Here is an 18,102-nt window from a genome sequence, read left to right as displayed (position 1 = left end):
TGAATATATGGGAATTTGAGTGTGTTCATATCATAAATGGCAATTTCGCAGTTCTAAAACATTCTCCTCTGCCACCATTTGGGATACTTTCGACTAACAATTTGATCAATATGCTATAGCATTAGTTGAATGAATTTATTAGGCTTCATCAGGTTATTGAAAAACAACAAAATTTAATCACTCTAAAGGAACAATAACAAAGCTATTTATTATGATTATATTGTGTCTAGGATTACCCTATTTATCATGATTATATTGTGTCTAGAGTTACCCTATTTATCACGTACTTGTGTATCAATTTATTCTTATAAATAGAAGATTGTGAGAGGGATCAATTAAGCCTTCTAGAATTATTTTACAGTTTCAATCTTAAGTTGGTATCAGAGCGGGTTGATCCCGCTCTGGTTTCTGTCTCGTAATATATATTTGTTCGGCGTCACAGTTCTTCGTTGCCCGCCACCGTCTGCCGCTGCCTGCCGTCGACCACCGTCGTCCGTCGTCGGCCACCGTCCGGCTACCGTCGTCGTCGGCCACCGTTCGGCCACCGTCGTCCATCACTGTCACAGTTTCCTTCGTCTAAACCCTTAGGGTTTTCTTGTTCATTGCTAGTACTATTCGTCTTCTTCAGAAATGGCGTCTGGCAGTACTCTTTCCTTCTCTGGAAGTCCATCAATTACCTCCGAGAAGCTAAATGGAAAAAATTATCTATCATGGTCTGCTGCCGTTGAAATGTGGTTCCTTGGCCAAGGGCATTATGACCACCTTGAGCGAGATGGAAGCCATGTGCCTATTGAAAAAGCTGATCAGTGGAAACAAGCAGATTTCCAGTTGTGTGCCCTGTTATGGCAATCAGTGGAACCCAAACTTCTTGTATCTTTGAGGGCTTTCAAAACTTGTCACTCCTTTTGGAAGAAAGCCCAAAGCATTTATGCCAACGATATTCAACGTCTCTATGACACTACGAATAAGCTTGCATCTCTTAAAATGGTAGACCATGATATGGTGTCCTTCATAGCTGAAGCCCAATCTGCTGTCGAAGAACTTAGGATGTTTTTGGAAGTAGATCCATTAGAGGATATAAAAAAGAAACTAGACAAATTTTACATGGTGTTGATCCTTCGTGCCCTACATCCCGATTTTGATCATCTCAGAGATCAACTTCTAACTAGTCATGAGGTCCCCTCTATGGAAACATTGACCACTCGCCTTCTGCGTGTCCCGGTACCTCAAACTCAAGAAGCGCATGAACTAGTGAAACCATCTGTCATGGTTGCCACACGAGGAAGAGGAGGACGTGGCACCAGAGGAGGAGGACGAGGAGTTCGGGGACGTCCTTAATGCACATACTGTAAAAGGATGGTCATACTCAAGAGAATTGCTACTCCTTACATGGTTTCCCTTCCAAAACTGCCAATATTTCGAAGACTGAAACTTCCACTTCGAAGACTGAAACTTACACTTCTATGTTTTCTGAGGATGAATATCAAGAGTATTTAAGGTTGAAGTCTAACAACTTGGCACAACCATCTCAATCTCCCAATACATCAACAGCCTGCGTTTCTCAATCTATGCAAGGTCAAAATTCATGGGTAATTGACTCAAGTGCTTATGATCACATTTCTGGTAATACCTCTTTATTCTCATCTATTTCCTTTCGAGAAAAACCTCATTTCATAACCCTTGCAAATGGATCTAAAACTTCTTCCAAAGGAGTTGGTCATGTTTCTTTGTCTCCCTCCCTCAATCTCAACTCAGTCCTTTTTGTCCCTAATTGTCCTTTTAATTTAATTTCCTTGAGCCAGTTGACTAAAATGTTAAATTGTTCAATAACCTTTGATCATAAATCTTTCGTTATACAGGAGCGTGGTTCGGGGAGACAGATTGGAGAAGGATATGAAGCTGGCGGATTATACCATTTTGGATCTCTTCCAAGGGTGTCTTGTGTTGCTGCTCCTAATCCTAAAGTGCTACATGATCGACTTGGCCATTCTCATTTGTCCAAATTAAAAAATATGTGTCCTGAACTTAGTGGTCTCCAAACCTTAGAATGTGAGTCATGTCAATTAGGAAAACATGTTAGATCTTCCTTTACTAAAAGGTCTCAATCAATATGTAATTCTAGTTTTTCCATCATCCATTCTGATATATGGGGACCTAGTCGTATCTCCTCCTTTGGTTTTAGATATTTTGTTACCTTTATTGATGAATATTCAAGATGTACTTGGGTTTATCTTATGAAAAATCGTTCTGAATTTTTAGCTATCTTTACATCCTTTTTAAATGAAATCAAGAATCAATTTGGTCAAGTAATCAAAATATTAAGAAGTGATAATGCAAAAGAGTATTTCTCATCCTCCTTTTCTGCCATCTTGAGTTCCCATGGTATCTTACATCAGTCTACTTGTCCTCATACACCACAGCAAAATGGTATAGCAGAACGAAAAAATAGACACTTGGTTGAAACTGCTCGTACCCTTTTGCTTGGTGCCCATATTCCTGTCCATCACTGGGGGATGCCATCTTAACTGCATGTTATCTTATTAATAGGATGTCCTCCTCCTCTCTTGATAATAAAGTCCCTTTTCTCCATTTTGTTTCCTAATCCAAGTCTAGACAAACTCTCCGCTCGCGCTCTCAAATGTGTCTTCTTAGGCTATTCTCGACTTCAAAAAGGATATCGGTGTTACTCTCCTGAAACTAAGAAGTATTACATGTCTGCCAATGTCACATTTTTTGAACAGACTCCTTACTTCTCTCCATATGTTCAAGATGTTTCTATCCTCCAGCAGGTCCTTCCTATTCCAATGGCTGAGTCAAATAGCTTCACTGTCTCTGTCATTCCAAGTCTTGATCACAATCCTTCTACACCTGTTTCTCCACATACTGAGATCATCCCACACAGGGCCCCAATGGATAGTCCACCTCCCCAAGACAATGGTGAATCTCCTACTTCAGATTTTTCTCCCTCGTCACCTCCTCCCACGCTTCCTGGTGCAAATGATTCAGCATGGCCTATTGCCCTCAGAAAAGGTACTCGTTCCACTCGAAACCCTCATCCCATTTATAATTTTCTAAGCTATCATCAATTGCGCCCTCCTATTTTTCTCTTTTATCCTCAGTGTCCTCTGTTGTTATACCCAAGAATGTGAAAGAAGCACTTGATCATCCTGAATGGCGACAAGCTATGATTGCAGAAATGCAGGCTCTTGACCACAATAATACTTGGGAGCTGGTGCCCCTTCCCCCAGGAAAAAAGGCGGTTGGTTGTCGATGGGTGTATGCAGTTAAAGTTGGCCCTAATGGTGAAATTGATCGGCTCAAAGCTCGGCTTGTTGCAAAAGGTTATACTCAGGTTTATGGTCTTGATTATTGTGACACTTTCTCTCCTATAGCCAAGATGACTACTATTCGTCTCTTCTTTGCCATGGCAGTCATTCGTCACTGGCCACTTCATCAATTGGATACCAAGAATGCCTTCCTACATGGTGATCTTGAGGAAGAAGTTTATATGGAGCAACCTCCTGGGTTTGTTGCTCAGGGGGAGTCTGGTATGGTATGCAAATTGCATCGATCTCTATATGGCCTCAAGCAATCCCCACGTGCTTGGTTTGAAAAGTTTAGCTCCATTGTTCAAAAATTTGGACTAAAACGCAGTGAAGAAGACCATTCAGTTTTTTATTGTCATTCTTCTCTCGGGAAATGTGTTTACTTAATAGTATATGTTGATGATATTGTCATTACAGGAAATGATGCTGTTGGAATATCCCAACTAAAAGAGTACTTGTGTAGACATTTTCAAACCAAGGATCTTGGAAGTCTCAAATACTTCTTAGGCATTGAAGTAGCGCAATCAAAAGATGGAGTTGTAATCTCCCAAAGGAAGTATGCTCTTGATATATTACAAGAAACATGCATGATTGATTGTAGACCGTAGATAGTCCCATGGACCCAAACCAGAAATTAAGGACAGAAGAAGGTGAATTATTCTTCGATCCAGAGAGGTATAGGAGGCTGGTTGGAAAACTGATTTATCTCACTATTACAAGGCCAGATCTATCTTTTGCAGTTGGAGTGGTTAGTCAGTTCATGCAGGCTCCATGTGTTTACCATTGGAATGCTCTCATTCGCATTCTAAGGTATGTAAAGAAGGCTCCCGGACAAGGATTGTTATATGAAGATAAAGGAAGCATTCAGGTCTCTGGGTATTGTGATGCAGATTGTGCAGGTTCACCTATTGATAGACGGTCTACTACAGGATATTGTGTTTTTCTGGGAGGAAACATTATTTCATGGAAAAGTAAGAAACAGAATGTAGTAGCGTGATCAACCACGGAAGCCGAGTATAGGGCAATGGCATCACTAACATGTGAACTTATATGGGTGAAACAATTCCTTCAAGAGGTTAAATTTTGTGACATCCATACTATGAAGATGTATTGCGACAATCAAGCTGCTCTCCACATTGCATCAAATCCAGTGTTTCACGAGAGGACTAAACATATAGAAATTGATTGTCATTTTGTTCGTGAAAAGTTGTTGACCAAAGAAATATGTACTGACTTTATTGGGTCAAACGATCAACTCGCAAATGTATTGACCAAGTCATTAAGGGGTCCTTGGATTGAGTTTATTTGTTCCAAGCTTGGTACATACAATTTGTATGCTCCAGCTTGAGGGGGAGTGTTAGGATATTTATCCTATTTTATCATCATTATAGTGTGTCAAGGGTTCATGATTATATTGTGTCTAGGATTACCCTATTTATCATGATTATATTGTGTCTAGGGTTACCCTATTTATCATGTACTTGTGTATCAATTTATTCTTATAAATAGAAGATTGTGAGAGAGATCAATTAAACCCTCTAAAATTATTTTACAGTTTCAATCTTAGGTGTTACAATACTCATTTTTAATACTCCTTGGGCTATCCTTGGGCTATGGTTGCCTTTTTGGCTGCAATACTAGCATGGACTCTCACTTTCATCCAAACCTGTTATTTGTTATTCCATTAAGGTATTTGTGTGACTTGCAAATTTGATATTTAATATTAAATCAACTCAATTTTGCTAATATAGTATAACAAACCAATTTTAATATTTTATATAATTAAATCATAATTAAAAAAATTGAAACTTATTTTAAAATATAGTTATATTTTAAGTTAAAATTAATTTATATACAAGTTAAAAATTAAAAATCATAAAAAGTAATTATGTAAGAGAATTTTTACAATTAGTTTATGCATAATTCAATTTTTATTTATGTTTAATTTATTTTGCTCTTTAAATTTTTTTCCAAAGTCCTTATGAAATTTTTTTCCAAACTTAATCAGAATAGTATATTATATTAAGTGGTATTTATTTAGTCAAAAACCATGTCATTAATTCATTCATACTTTCAAAGAATGCCTTTCAAACTAGATTACAATAACTATATATATATATATATATATATATATATATATTCTGAATTCATCTTCGAAACACTAAAGTATTCCAATATTAACTGAAGTCAAGAAAATTTTGTTCCTCAGCATCGGAGGTTGAAGTCAAAGAAGCAATGAACCTAGCACAGGTCCCAAGAACAATGAACAAATTAGGGATCGAGTAGACACGACACAAGTATTAATGCTTTATATTTTCTCTTCAGATTGAACTTAAATATGTGGGAGAATCCCCTAGTAAAGTACAAGTCCAACAAACTATACACAAGGTTGTATCTGCTTAATTATGCACAATCCAATGATGATGCAAAACAACACAAGCCATAAAAAACACAACACAACACTATGCAAAGGCTTCAAACAAAGGGCCGAATCTCATTTATTTAAGGGATGACATCAGAAAAAGAATATTAACTTTATCCTACAAGATGTACGGATAAACACTATTGCTGCTTATAGTAACCACTTTGGTGAGGCGGAGGATACGGGGATGGAATTGTATAAGGAGGTCGTGGCACAGAGCCAGGTTGCTGTGCTTGTGCACTATAGTACGGACCACGCCATCCTGGATATGCTGGCTGGCCATACTCATGGTTTCCCGGTGGCTGCTGGTGAACCTGAGGGGGTGGGTATGGAGCAGTTGATGATGGTGGAATGTGGTATGGAGGTGGAGGCTGATGATGCGCAGGACCACCATATGAGGGAGGTGCATGATGGCCATAGGGAGCAACTGGTGGCTGCTCAACTGGCTGATAATAAGGTGCTTGTGGCCGAGGATCTGTTTGTGTACTGGCTCTTTGATTTTGGCTTCCAACTGATGGATAGTTGCTGTTAAAAGAAGCACCTGGGTTTTTGTCCTGGAAACTCAGACCAGCCAATTGTCTCTGAACATCCTCAATCATTTCCCTGCACTGAATGTTCCTTGTCATTACAAAGTCGTTGCTCTGCTGCTTTACGTTTGTGATTGCATCCTACCAAACAAAGGAATTGCATATTATTGCATGATGATATTCAATTTAAACAGTATCATCCAACCATGTCATTCAGAAAATTTTAAGAGAATCTAAATTAGCATTAGCCGAAGAAAGACTGCATGCCTACATGTATATTATTTTAGATAAATATAAAGGCAAATAGGATATTAAAGAGAAAAAAAAAAAGAATAAATACTAGTAGTGATTTTGTAGAATTTATACAATTAGAAGGAATAAATGGCGGAAAACACCAATAGAAAGATCTATAGTGATTTGTGGAAGTTACAAAGTTAATGAATAAATAATATAATCAATCACTTCATAAAAAGAAAACCACTTAAGGGGCAAGCATGTCTTAAATGACAGCATGGAATCAATTACACTGATTTTGGATAAAGAATTTTAAAAGAGTAATTTTAAGACAAAACATGTTGAGTTAGTTAGGGCTTTCTTAGTAAAAAATAATGGTTTTTTCAATTCATGCCAAACATACTTTTTTTAAATTTATGTCATCCATTTGAGTTACTCTTTCATACGACGCATGTGGAAGTTATTTCTCATATCAACATTAGTCAACATCTTCTTGACCAGTTTGGGGGGATTACTTTACAACTGATGTTAACTGGAATTCTTTTACTAATCTTAATAGGAATGTTTTTTATTATTTACATTGTTAGGATTATCTTTATTGTTGTAGATCATTATTATTTCTCACTCAATATTAGTTAAGGTTTTCTCCAAAGGCAATTTGTTTACATGAGCATGATTTTTTTGTTGGCATTTGTCGTGATAGGTTTTTAGGAAAAAGCTATTTTCAGACAACACTGTTCACAAATAACTCCCATTTGACACTTGTTTTTCTCAATAAAATATTAATTAATTTGAGTGTCAAATGGAAGTATTGGTGTGAAAGTATCAATTCTCATTTTTTTATCATTGTCTGTATTGATTTCTTTTTATTAATCACACCCAATGTTATTATTAATCAACAATTTGTTAAGAATCTTTTATAATGTTAATTGAGAAAACTCAGTCAAAAATGATTGTAGTTGATATCAACTAAAAAATCTTGACCAACATCAATCTAGAAAAAGCTTTGCTAAAGTGAGGAAAAAAATATCATAAAATGTCAGTTAAAAATATCTTAAAGAACTTTAACCGAAAAATAACATCAATCAAGATTGACTAAAAATCATCAACAATACTGATATTTTTGAATTATTAATAATTATTTAACATTTAAATAATTTTTGCATTTGGTGATAATTGAAAATTTGTATCCAAAAAGAAAATTAAAACACAATAAATTTAAATTATCTTATCCAAACAAAATATTTGAAAAATAAAATAATCTGGAATGAAATCAATTCAAATGCAACATATTTAAATGTCTTAAAAATTATAAAATTTCATATCCAAAAGCAAATTTAAAGATTCAGTATGTTCTTATAGAATAGAATAAAAACCATATATGTAGTTGATAAGTTCTTACCTGCAGCGTAACATAGAATTTTAACCCTTCATTGATGTTGTCCTTTATTTCTCGAAATTTTGCAATGGCAGCTTCAATCTGCTTGTAGGCTTTTTCACGTGAAGCTGAAATAAATTAAGAAACTATCAGAACATAATATGTGATGCAGGAAAGGTGCACTCAAATTGGAGCATTGTGTACAAAAAAGACAAAACTGAGTTTCATGAACAGTAACAGTTGAGAAAACTTCCGGTCACTGGCTAGTTATAAAATTTTATGTACAGTACTAAACATAGTCTGAAAACAGACTTGGCTTTGTCATCATGATGCCAAGGTACAAAAACCAGATTCAATCTAGAAAACAACCAAACGCCGCCTACCTTTGTAATCTTCAAGATTGAAGATAGCAGAGAACTCATCATTTTGAGCCTGTGAACAATGACAAGCAATTATCAGTATCACATCATTAAAATTTATCACTTCGTCTATGCACAATCACCTAGAAAAGAAGTATTCAAAAACCAATACTCTACAGTGAATAGGTATAATGGTAGATAAAATCAGTCACTCTTGCCTTCACGGCAAGGTCCACCTCTCAAGAAGCATGAAAAACTAAAGAAGGTAGTTTTATTCGCTGCTAAAGTAGTCTCAGGAATTAGTTATAGTGGTAATCAAGAATATAAAGTATAGACGCCCTGAATAGGCACTGCATGGAAAAGACAGTCCAGTCCCAAAAAATGAACAAATAGTGGGAAACATTTCTTTTCTTAAATGCTCGTTAGATGAGTTTCGGGCATACAGAGATAAATACCTGGATTTGTAGCAACAATTGCTCTTGAGCCTCAATGTTTTGAGCTATTTCATCACAAATATGGTCATATTTTGCTAGCTCCTTCTTGAAGAGATCATCATAAGAACCAGTGGAAGTCATCAACTTTGGTAATATATCATCCTGAAAGATATTATACAAATATAATCAAAATAGTGTATTTGGGTGTAATGCATTCATGAATGGTAAGCTACACATGAGGAAACATTCCTAGTGATTCTTCACATCCACAACATTCGAAACTAAGTGAAGAAAACAAACCCAAACCATTAAATAGTCTAGCACAATAAGTTAAGAAAATACAAGTTCAAAACAGAAAAATACTATATACTTCTGTTTATCATTCTTAATTAAGGTTCAGCCTTTTTTTCATGTTGCACATGGGGAATCGTGAATTCAAATGATAGCAAAAATGGGGCGGAATCTCACATTAACCGTAGATATAAAAAATCCACATTTGAATTACTTAGTATAAGAAGAAAGAAATAATTTATGGATGAAAAATCATGTACCCAAGAATAAAAAGTGAAAGGTTAATGCTATAAACAGTGCCCAAAAATCAAGAGGAAAGTTTTTATTGAAGAGTGCCACTAATGCAATCTCACCCAGGCCTCCAACACCCCCCCAACATGATTTCCAACAAAACTTTCTATATATTGATTCACTAACCAAGGCACTGATTAGCACCACTTAGAGTGAAAATAGAGCCTTTACACTTATGATAACAGATACATGCCAAAATAGGTGTATTTTTTATTATCAGTATCTTGCGTATATGATACTGAAAATTGAGATGATGGTGAAGGTGCTGGGGGAGAGTAGGAGATGACAGCAACAGGGATATGGGGAAGCGGAAGCAAAGGAGAAGGGATTTAAGTTGGAAAGGTCACAAGTGGATAAAATTTATATCTCTTTATATAATTTATAAATATCAATGTTATTTAATAGAACAGTACCTGCATATTAAAAAAAAAACTGTAGGTAGGATATCATTTCAAATGCTAGAATCTATAACGCAACACAGATTCAAAGGCATAAGCTTAGTATCATTAAAGGATTGATTTTGTGCAGTAGATAGAATAAGTTAAATTTAGCTTCTCTAGACTGAGCGATTCACATTGAAGATACAAATATCCCAACCATTGATAAAAAATATCAAGGGATCTGATTTGTTATGCATGAGTATGTAATATCAACCAGAAGTTATCTCATGAAATTGAGATTCATTTATTTTCTCCCTTAGTTGAGATTCACTTTAGAGAGCGCCAAACCTGATTTGTTTAATATACTTTTGGATGTTGCACATGCATAATCCCCTAACATCCAAAAACACATACTGGACCAAGGACATTTATTTCTGAATTCAGAATGTGGAGAATCACACATTATATGCAAACAACAGGTGTAATACTACTTCGATATCATTAAATATCATGAGAAAACCAACTTGTTAAGAATAAACTGTTAGATATATTATCTTTTATCTTTTAGTTGGTTTGTTATTATTTCTCATTTGTATTTTGGGCTTAGCCCATATTTCTTCTATTATAAATAGAGAACCCTATGTGTGTATTTTACACAAGGGAGATTAATCTAAATATAGTTTTTCACTATATTCAACATGGTATCAGAGCAAGTTCTCTGATCCTCTTCTGGTGGTCTCTGCTGTCTGTCGGCGGCCGGCCGTCATGGCCGCCGGCAGCCCCTAAAATCTCAGTGGGCAGTCCATTTTTCTTCTTAAATCTCTGCCACAGTCAGCACCAGTCCAGACCCAGTGTGCCACTGCTGTCGCCGCCACTTTCCGCTGCTGTCACTGCTAACTCCGGCCACCGTCGCCGCCGCTGCCGCCAGCCACCGTCACAGATTCGACGGGTGACCTGCGGATCTGGACCGTCTCTTCGAGCGACGGCCAACCACGCCGGTTTCGAGAGCCACCTCTCAGTCACGCGCCGCCACGCAGTGCTTCTTTCCGGCCAGTCCGCCGTCGCCTTGTCGCCGGCCACCGTCACAGTTCCGTCCGGCGACCACTGGATCTGGTTCGCCTCTTCACGCGACGACCAACCCCACCGGTGTCGGCGTCTAACTCTTTCCCACGCTCCGCCACGCGCCGCTTCTTCTCCGTCAGATCTCGGGTGCGTGCTTGTCACGCGCCGCCTTCCCAGCATCGGCATCAAACCGCGACGCTTCCGGTTGTCTCGCCGGACCTCCCTCTCTCTGTTCAGACTTTCCAGAGCAGCCATTGCTGCCATCTTCGTCTGTCTTCAAAGCATCTTCATCTCGCCGCACGTTCCGCATTGTCGAGCTGCTGATGCCGTTCCGGCGCCGTTTGCCGCTGTCCCACGCCGTTTGTCGCTGTCCAGGCACCGTATGCTTCCAACCACTGTAGGCCCCCATCACCTTGTCAGTTAGTGATGGCAGTCCATGTAGTTTTGTCGCTTCCAGCCACTACAGGCCCCATCAGTCAGTGATGGCAATTTAGTCCCTACAGTTTTATAGCAGTCAACCGCCGCTACAGTCGCTACCGCCTCAGACAGACGCAACTGCGTCAGTTCTTCTTGGGCTAGAGTTTAGCCCGATCTTCTTGTGATACACGGTTAAGTATCACCACTTGGGAGTTGTCCAGCAAAGAATTTTGGACCTCCAACGTATCTTTGGATCTTTGATGTCTTTGTTTCAGCATTGTAGCTTAATATTTTGTTTTGTTTTAGTGGTCCAGCAACTGTGATATTCCACATTTTCGCCGTTCACACTGAGGGGGAGTACGTTTCCAAGACACTGCAAGTCAAGTCACATATATATGGGTGTAGTCCCTGCAGTTTTGTAGATTTCAGCTACTACTGTTGATCCCGTCACCCATCCATCATTGATGAGAATTTAGTGTAGTCCCTGCAGTTTTGTAGCTCTTAGCTTTCAGCTACCACTGTTGATCCTGTCACTCATCCATCATTAATTGGGAATCAGTCCTTGTAGATTGTCATTGTCCACCACTGCTTTCCTTCATCCACTTTTGAAGTTGAAGTTTCACAAGCTGCTGTTAGTTCATCTATGTTTGCCTCACACTCTTGAAGACAAATCATCTAGTTTAACACTAAGTTCATCTATTCCAAGCTTAGTTCATACAATTTGTATGCTCCAGCTTGAGGGGGAGTGTTAGATATATTATCTTTTATCTTTTAGTTGGTTTGTTATTATTTCTCATTTGTATTTTGGGCTTAGCCCATATTTCTTCTATTATAAATAGAGAACCCTATGTGTGTATTTTACACAAGGGAGATTAATCTAAATATAGTTTTTCACTATATTCAACATAAACAATGCATAAAATTTCATGGAAAGGCATAAGCATATCTCCCGCTTTTAGATAATAAGACAGGAAATGTAGCTTCTACTGGAAGAACTCAAAAATGTAATTATGTGAATCTGGCTTATCAGGCATACCTTTCTTTTCATATCTTTAAGCATATCTTCAAGACCAGCCCTTTGAGCTCCGAGAGTTTCTAGTTGCCTCTGCATTAGTTAACACAATTGCAACAAGAATCATACACAGCAAATGGAATATTGTAACTTCATTTAACATTACATCCTGCCAAACAATTAAAATATTTACCACAACATTCTCAATGTACATTAAAGTGCCTTCTATTGCTAGCTCTAACTAAACAATACTCATTCAGATTCACTTTTCAAATTCGCCATTGGATTTCTTAACTTTAATAAGCACTCCTCACTAAGTATAGCCACAAAGAAACCATCCAGCACTCGGTTCGTTGGTAAATTTTATAATCACGGCATACAGGGAATGAATATGAAAGGCCATAATTAAAAAAGGCGTGAAATGAAAGGATCACTTGTTGTGATATGAAATTAATCATAAAATACTGATTAGAATTTTAAAATTTCACTAAGATCTCACTAAGTTACATACATGATATTTAACTTGTATTTAAAATTTCCCATCCGCTATCCAGTATCCACTATCCTATTATAGCAATGTAGGGTTGGCCACTAAGATTGATAACTAACAACGATACAACATGAAACAACGACTGCATCAATTAGGATGCAAGAAAATGTCATAGATTTTATTTCTGAGAAGTCAGAAATTATAATAGAACAACAAGACCAAAACCAGCATACCAAACTTTGCTTGAGAGACCCCACAATAGCATCTTCATTTTGATCAAAAGACATAATAGGCCTTGCCAAGCTTGGAAGTGCGGATTCAATCTGATTAAAAAACAGAGATTCAGTGACTTAACAATGTTTTCAGATGACACTGAGAAACAGATAACCAATCACAAATAGTACAACAATTTACCGGACGAGCATCAAGGATCGACATGAGTGCTAAATGTTCTCTAACTGATCGCTCAATCCTACCATCACTTTCAGCAGCCTGCTTCAAGTTACCTGCAAACCGGTTGAGCCTGTCCTGTAAGTTTTTAGTCAAGGTGCTTGACTGGGGCCTGGTCCATTTCGTGCCAAATTGACTTCTAAATTGAGAATCTTCTCTTGCTTCCTTCTGCAACAATTCCTCAGTCTGGACCAGCAACTCTTGATTCACCCTCCTTAGGTCCTTAAGTTGCTGCAACTCTGCTTCCAAACCAGCAGGGCCCCCACTGATCTGCACAGCCTCCACATCTTCTTTGAGACTTGTTGGAAGAGTAAAATTTCCTTCCAAAGCAAGAATGGAATCCGGCAGTTCCATTTCCTTAAGCCTAACTCGGGTTAGCTCACTAGCTTGCTGCAACTTTTCAGCCTGTGTTCTTATAACATCGTCTACCATTTCAGTATACCGTGAGAGGGCCTTTGCACTGCTGTCAGGAACAAGACTTGCAAACATTTTTTCTTTGCTTGCATCCAGCACCTCATTCATTGCCATGGGCTTCACCATAGAAAATGATGGAATGGGGGCTAACGAACTTGGTGAAGGAACTCTCATGAGATAAACCCTATCATTCTCCTTGACAGCTCTTTCAAGGTTCCGATTAATATTGGCCTCTAACTTGCCAATTGCATCAAGAATTTGCACCGCAGCACCCTTAGAGCTCTTCTTCGCCTCAGTCAACACATTAACAGCACTCCGTAGCCGTGAAATCTCCTCCGCTATTTCCTCTTTATCGTGCAGCTCCAACCCATACCTATAACAAGCTTCTGCATAAAACAGCGCAGCCTTTAACTGTACATGAACTATCCAGGACTTTTCAAAATGCTGGCTCAAAGGTGCAACATTCAGTGCAGCTAAAGCTTCCTCGTAATATATCCCAACCTACAGGTATAACATATCAACTACAAGTCAGCTCTCGTCCAAAAAACAAAAACAACTGTCACAATATCAACAAATCAGTGACGAGAGCAATCAAACGATCAGCATTTGAAAAAAAGGTATCATATTCATGATTCATAGTTAAAATTATACTTGCTAAAAAGTCCTAAAGCTTGAAACAAACTTAAGAAACTACAGTGAGCTTCTACCATTCATGACCTGGCCTGAAATGACAGATGGTAACGCCAGTTGAATGAGTGTGCCCTCTAAAACAATAATATTTGGCCTATAAATCAAACACCGGCTAGTTCTCAACCAAATGATCCACAAAAATCAGTGATCAAACATGTTAAACAATTACCAGCATTAGCATAAAAAATCTACTCACGAGTTATCCATAATTAAAATTGTTCACGCTAAAGAATGTGCACTTGCTAGAGTCCTAAAACTTGATATGAACTGAAGAAGCTCCAGTGAGCTTCTACAATACGTCAAAGGACTGTTCAATGAGTATCTCAAGTAAAATTCATTATACTGGGGCCAAGGGTTTATACGTCTAACCATCCTCAGCCAGACAGTCCACAGCAAATACGAACTCAAAGTTGTCAAACAATCAGCAGCATTTGCATAAAACATGTGGTATTGACAATTCGAAATTAAAATTGTTCATAATAGAAAACAGGAGTCCCAAAGCTTGATACGAACTCAAAAAAAAAATCATGACGTGGCAGTGTGAAGGATTGATCACACCTATTCTACGAGAGCCCTCGCAGAAATCATTATATGGACACAAGGATCGGAGGCCCACTAGAGAAACGGCCAAAAACCAGACAATCTAGACCAATTTGGAATAACATTAAATTTTGTTGAAATGACATGACTTTTGGTTGTTTGATCAAGGGAAACTCATTGGAACTCTTAATTGTGTCAGATAGTTTCTTCTAACTGTCTAAACAGTTACAAATTAAGACTTAAGACCGTCCTGATACCCGTTCGCCACACTTAAACTAAACCAACAATTAGGATAAGCAAAACAATGATATGATTGATGGCTTCTATAAATTCACGGTACATCAAAGCGCATCCATGGCTAAAGTTAAACCATTTCGTCAATAACCAAACATGAGGGCAAACATACAACACCGACTCGAAATTGTAGCCAGGCATGGCCTATTGGTCCTATTGGATGATCTAGAGTCATTCAAGCATCAAACTTGAAAGAATGATAATAAGTGGTGAAAACCTAAAACTGATTAGCAACGAACCTGTCTGGAGATCTTGGCACAGACACCGGGAGTGCTCCCTTTAGCAATGGTGTTCTCGAAGACACACTCTTGCGCCTGCGCGAGCATGAGCTTCTCCAGCATCCCAGCACACTCAACGGACAAATCAACGGTGGTGGAATTCCCAACGGATGCCTTCATAGAGGCGTTGTCGCGGAGGAAGGCAAAGGAACCGGCAGCAGCAATGAAGGCATGCGAGGCCTGGCGGCGGCCGTCAACGGTGTTCCGATCATATGAACATCCAATCTGACTGTAAACGGCGCCCAAATTGAAGAGCACGGCGGCCTTCTCGAGGTGGATGTTCTGCTGCGAGGCCTTCTGCTTTGGCTTGAAGGCATCGAACCAAACAAAGGTGAGGGCGTTGACGTGGTCAGGGTCCGGGGAGATTGGGAAGCGCGTCTCAACAAGGCAAAGAGATTTGAAGTAGGTTTGGAGGACATCGCGGCGCGCCGGCAGGGACGGATCGAGGTGACGTTCGATTTCGTAGCGAAGTTGCTTTAGGGTTTGTAGATCGTCTTCGACGTTCTGCGCTTCGCGCTCGGAGTAGTGATACGCCACGTAATTGCGGAGGGGGCGATACATATCAACGGTATTGGTCTTCTTCTCGAAGATCGCGAGCACGATGTTGGCTGAGGCCGCTGTGGAGGACGACGGCGACGCGGCCATGGGTCGGAAAGAAGATTCGAGAAAGTTTGGATTGATTACAGCGTGGAGAATGAGCGAACGGAAGGAAACCAAAACAGCTTTGCTTAAGCTAATACGCTAATTACCTCTTCCTCTGTAGGAGGTGGATCAGTGACACTGTGACCAATCAACTGCATGCCCCGTGAGAGGGTTTAGAATTTCGGTCAAACGCGGAGAAATCAGAAACTAATCTTTTCAAATATATTAAATCGAGATTAATTCTTAACGATTAAGGTTGTGCAGAAATTTGGTATTTCTTGTTTCTTTCCATCCTTCACTTTCTCTGACCGGCATTCCAACTTCAACCTTTGTCACCTTGATCTTCTAAAACATTTATAGGGCAACTTTAGAAACAACATATATGATGTCATGATGCAGATCAATTTTTCGATAACGATTAATTATAAAAATAAAGAATGGCTTAGAAAGTAAAATCTAAACTATATATTTATATTATTATGCACATCAATTTTTCAATAACGATTAATTATAAAAATAAATAAGGGCTTAGAAAGTAATATCTAAACTATATATAGATATAGATATAAATATATCTATATCTATATATATATATATATATTTATATCTATATATATATATATATATATATTTATATCTATATCTATATATATATATATATATTTATTTATATATGTGTAGTATTTTATAAAAAAAAATCTAAATTTCATATTTATTAATTTTTGTTATGATTAATTTATTAATACAACTTAAATTCAAACCAATTACTTTTTATTAACAGGATAAAATAGGATATTACATTAATTAATTACATCTTATTGATGAATTTTTATGGCTAATGACTTTTTGTATATGGATATTCTCTCAAAGAAAATAAACATGATATACAGGTTATAAATTCAATGAGTTGAAAGATTTACATTGGTTATAAATAAGGATGACAATAGGTTAGGTTGGATAGTGCTTACCTGTAATCTTATTCGTCGGATAAAACTGTATCTATTACTCGATCTACTACCAGCTGGATATTTGCATAAAAGAAATTAATGGATTTTTTCAACCCGTGAATATTTTAAAACAATTATTTTATAAGTTTTTAAATGAAATCCAAATTAAATTGCAAAAGAAATACAAAAATAATGTTTAAAACATATATCCAAAGTGAATGGATAAGTAAAGAGGTTATTGCATAGATGCATAAAGTAACAAAGAGAATAAATAATAAAATCTAAGGATAAAAATGTAATTTCAACTTTTTAGTGGATATCCGCAGGTGCGAAATTTTTTACCATCCTGGTTATAAACAAATAAAATGGACAATAAACAAGTAGAGTAACTCAAATTTATTTTCTTCTATTTTTTTATAAGGATAATGTTTTGATCTCTTGTAGAAGTTTATGGTGTCAAATATCTAAAATATTTTTCTTTGAAAAAAAAACAATATTACTAAAGTTAGGTTGATATTGGTGACGAGTATCATATAAAATAAGTGACGAATTTTAAATTTTAAAGGTTTTTTGTATTAAAATTATTTCATTTAAGGAAAGTATGTTCCATTTGGTACAAATACATAGTTACTACTAAGATGAATACTTATATTTGAAAAGAATGTGTATGAAAGAGACTCAGAAAGATATTATTATAAATTAAATACGAGTTAAAAGTCTTATATTAAAAATGACAAGATGAATAATATATATAAGTAAAATAATCTGTAAACTCATTTTTTAAGGTTGGGTGGTATAAGAGTGTTTTACATAAATTTATCTACTTATACGTGAACAATAAATTTTATTCCAAATTTAATATCACAAAACTAAAATTCATATGTGACAATTGAATGATAAATATAGCTTTGAACGTGATTGGGTACATTATTTTGAGTGATAAAATTAATTAAACAAAACCAAGTGTCACGTTAATTTGAGTTGATGATTTCAATTAAAACTATTGAAACGAAACTATAATTCAACAGAAAAAAATACATTTTCTTTTGTATAATTTGTTCAATAAATTTTAATACTTTTTGTTAATGATATAAAAAAATTGTGAATAAAAAATCTAAAGAGATAATCGAGGTAAGGAGATAAAAGGAATGATATGATGCAAATAGTGAAGGAATGTATAGAAACACATGTTGAAGAAAAAGATCCAAAGAATAATTATCAAAG

At 37.0% G+C, this 18,102-nt stretch overlaps 1 protein-coding gene across 1 annotated transcript; it reads right to left on the bottom strand.

The window, feature by feature from the left end:
• Window positions 1-5,800: 5,800 nt before the first annotated feature.
• Window positions 5,801-16,274, bottom strand: LOC108322072 (vacuolar-sorting protein BRO1). Its single transcript, XM_017554037.2, has 8 exons — window positions 15,251-16,274; window positions 13,038-13,988; window positions 12,857-12,946; window positions 12,158-12,226; window positions 8,702-8,842; window positions 8,271-8,319; window positions 7,912-8,015; window positions 5,801-6,416 (listed from the first exon to the last, which is right to left on the bottom strand). The coding sequence occupies exons 1-8, from the start codon at window positions 15,932-15,934 to the stop codon at window positions 5,889-5,891; spliced, it is 2,616 nt and encodes an 871-aa protein (XP_017409526.2). The 5' UTR covers window positions 15,935-16,274; the 3' UTR covers window positions 5,801-5,888.
• Between the last annotated feature and the right edge of the window lie 1,828 nt (window positions 16,275-18,102).

The sequence above is a fragment of the Vigna angularis genome, chromosome 3 (assembly GCF_016808095.1).
Source record: "Vigna angularis cultivar LongXiaoDou No.4 chromosome 3, ASM1680809v1, whole genome shotgun sequence".
NCBI lineage: Eukaryota > Viridiplantae > Streptophyta > Magnoliopsida > Fabales > Fabaceae > Vigna > Vigna angularis.
The sequence above is the reverse complement of the archived record's forward strand: the minus strand, read 5'-3'. Positions and strand labels throughout refer to the sequence as shown.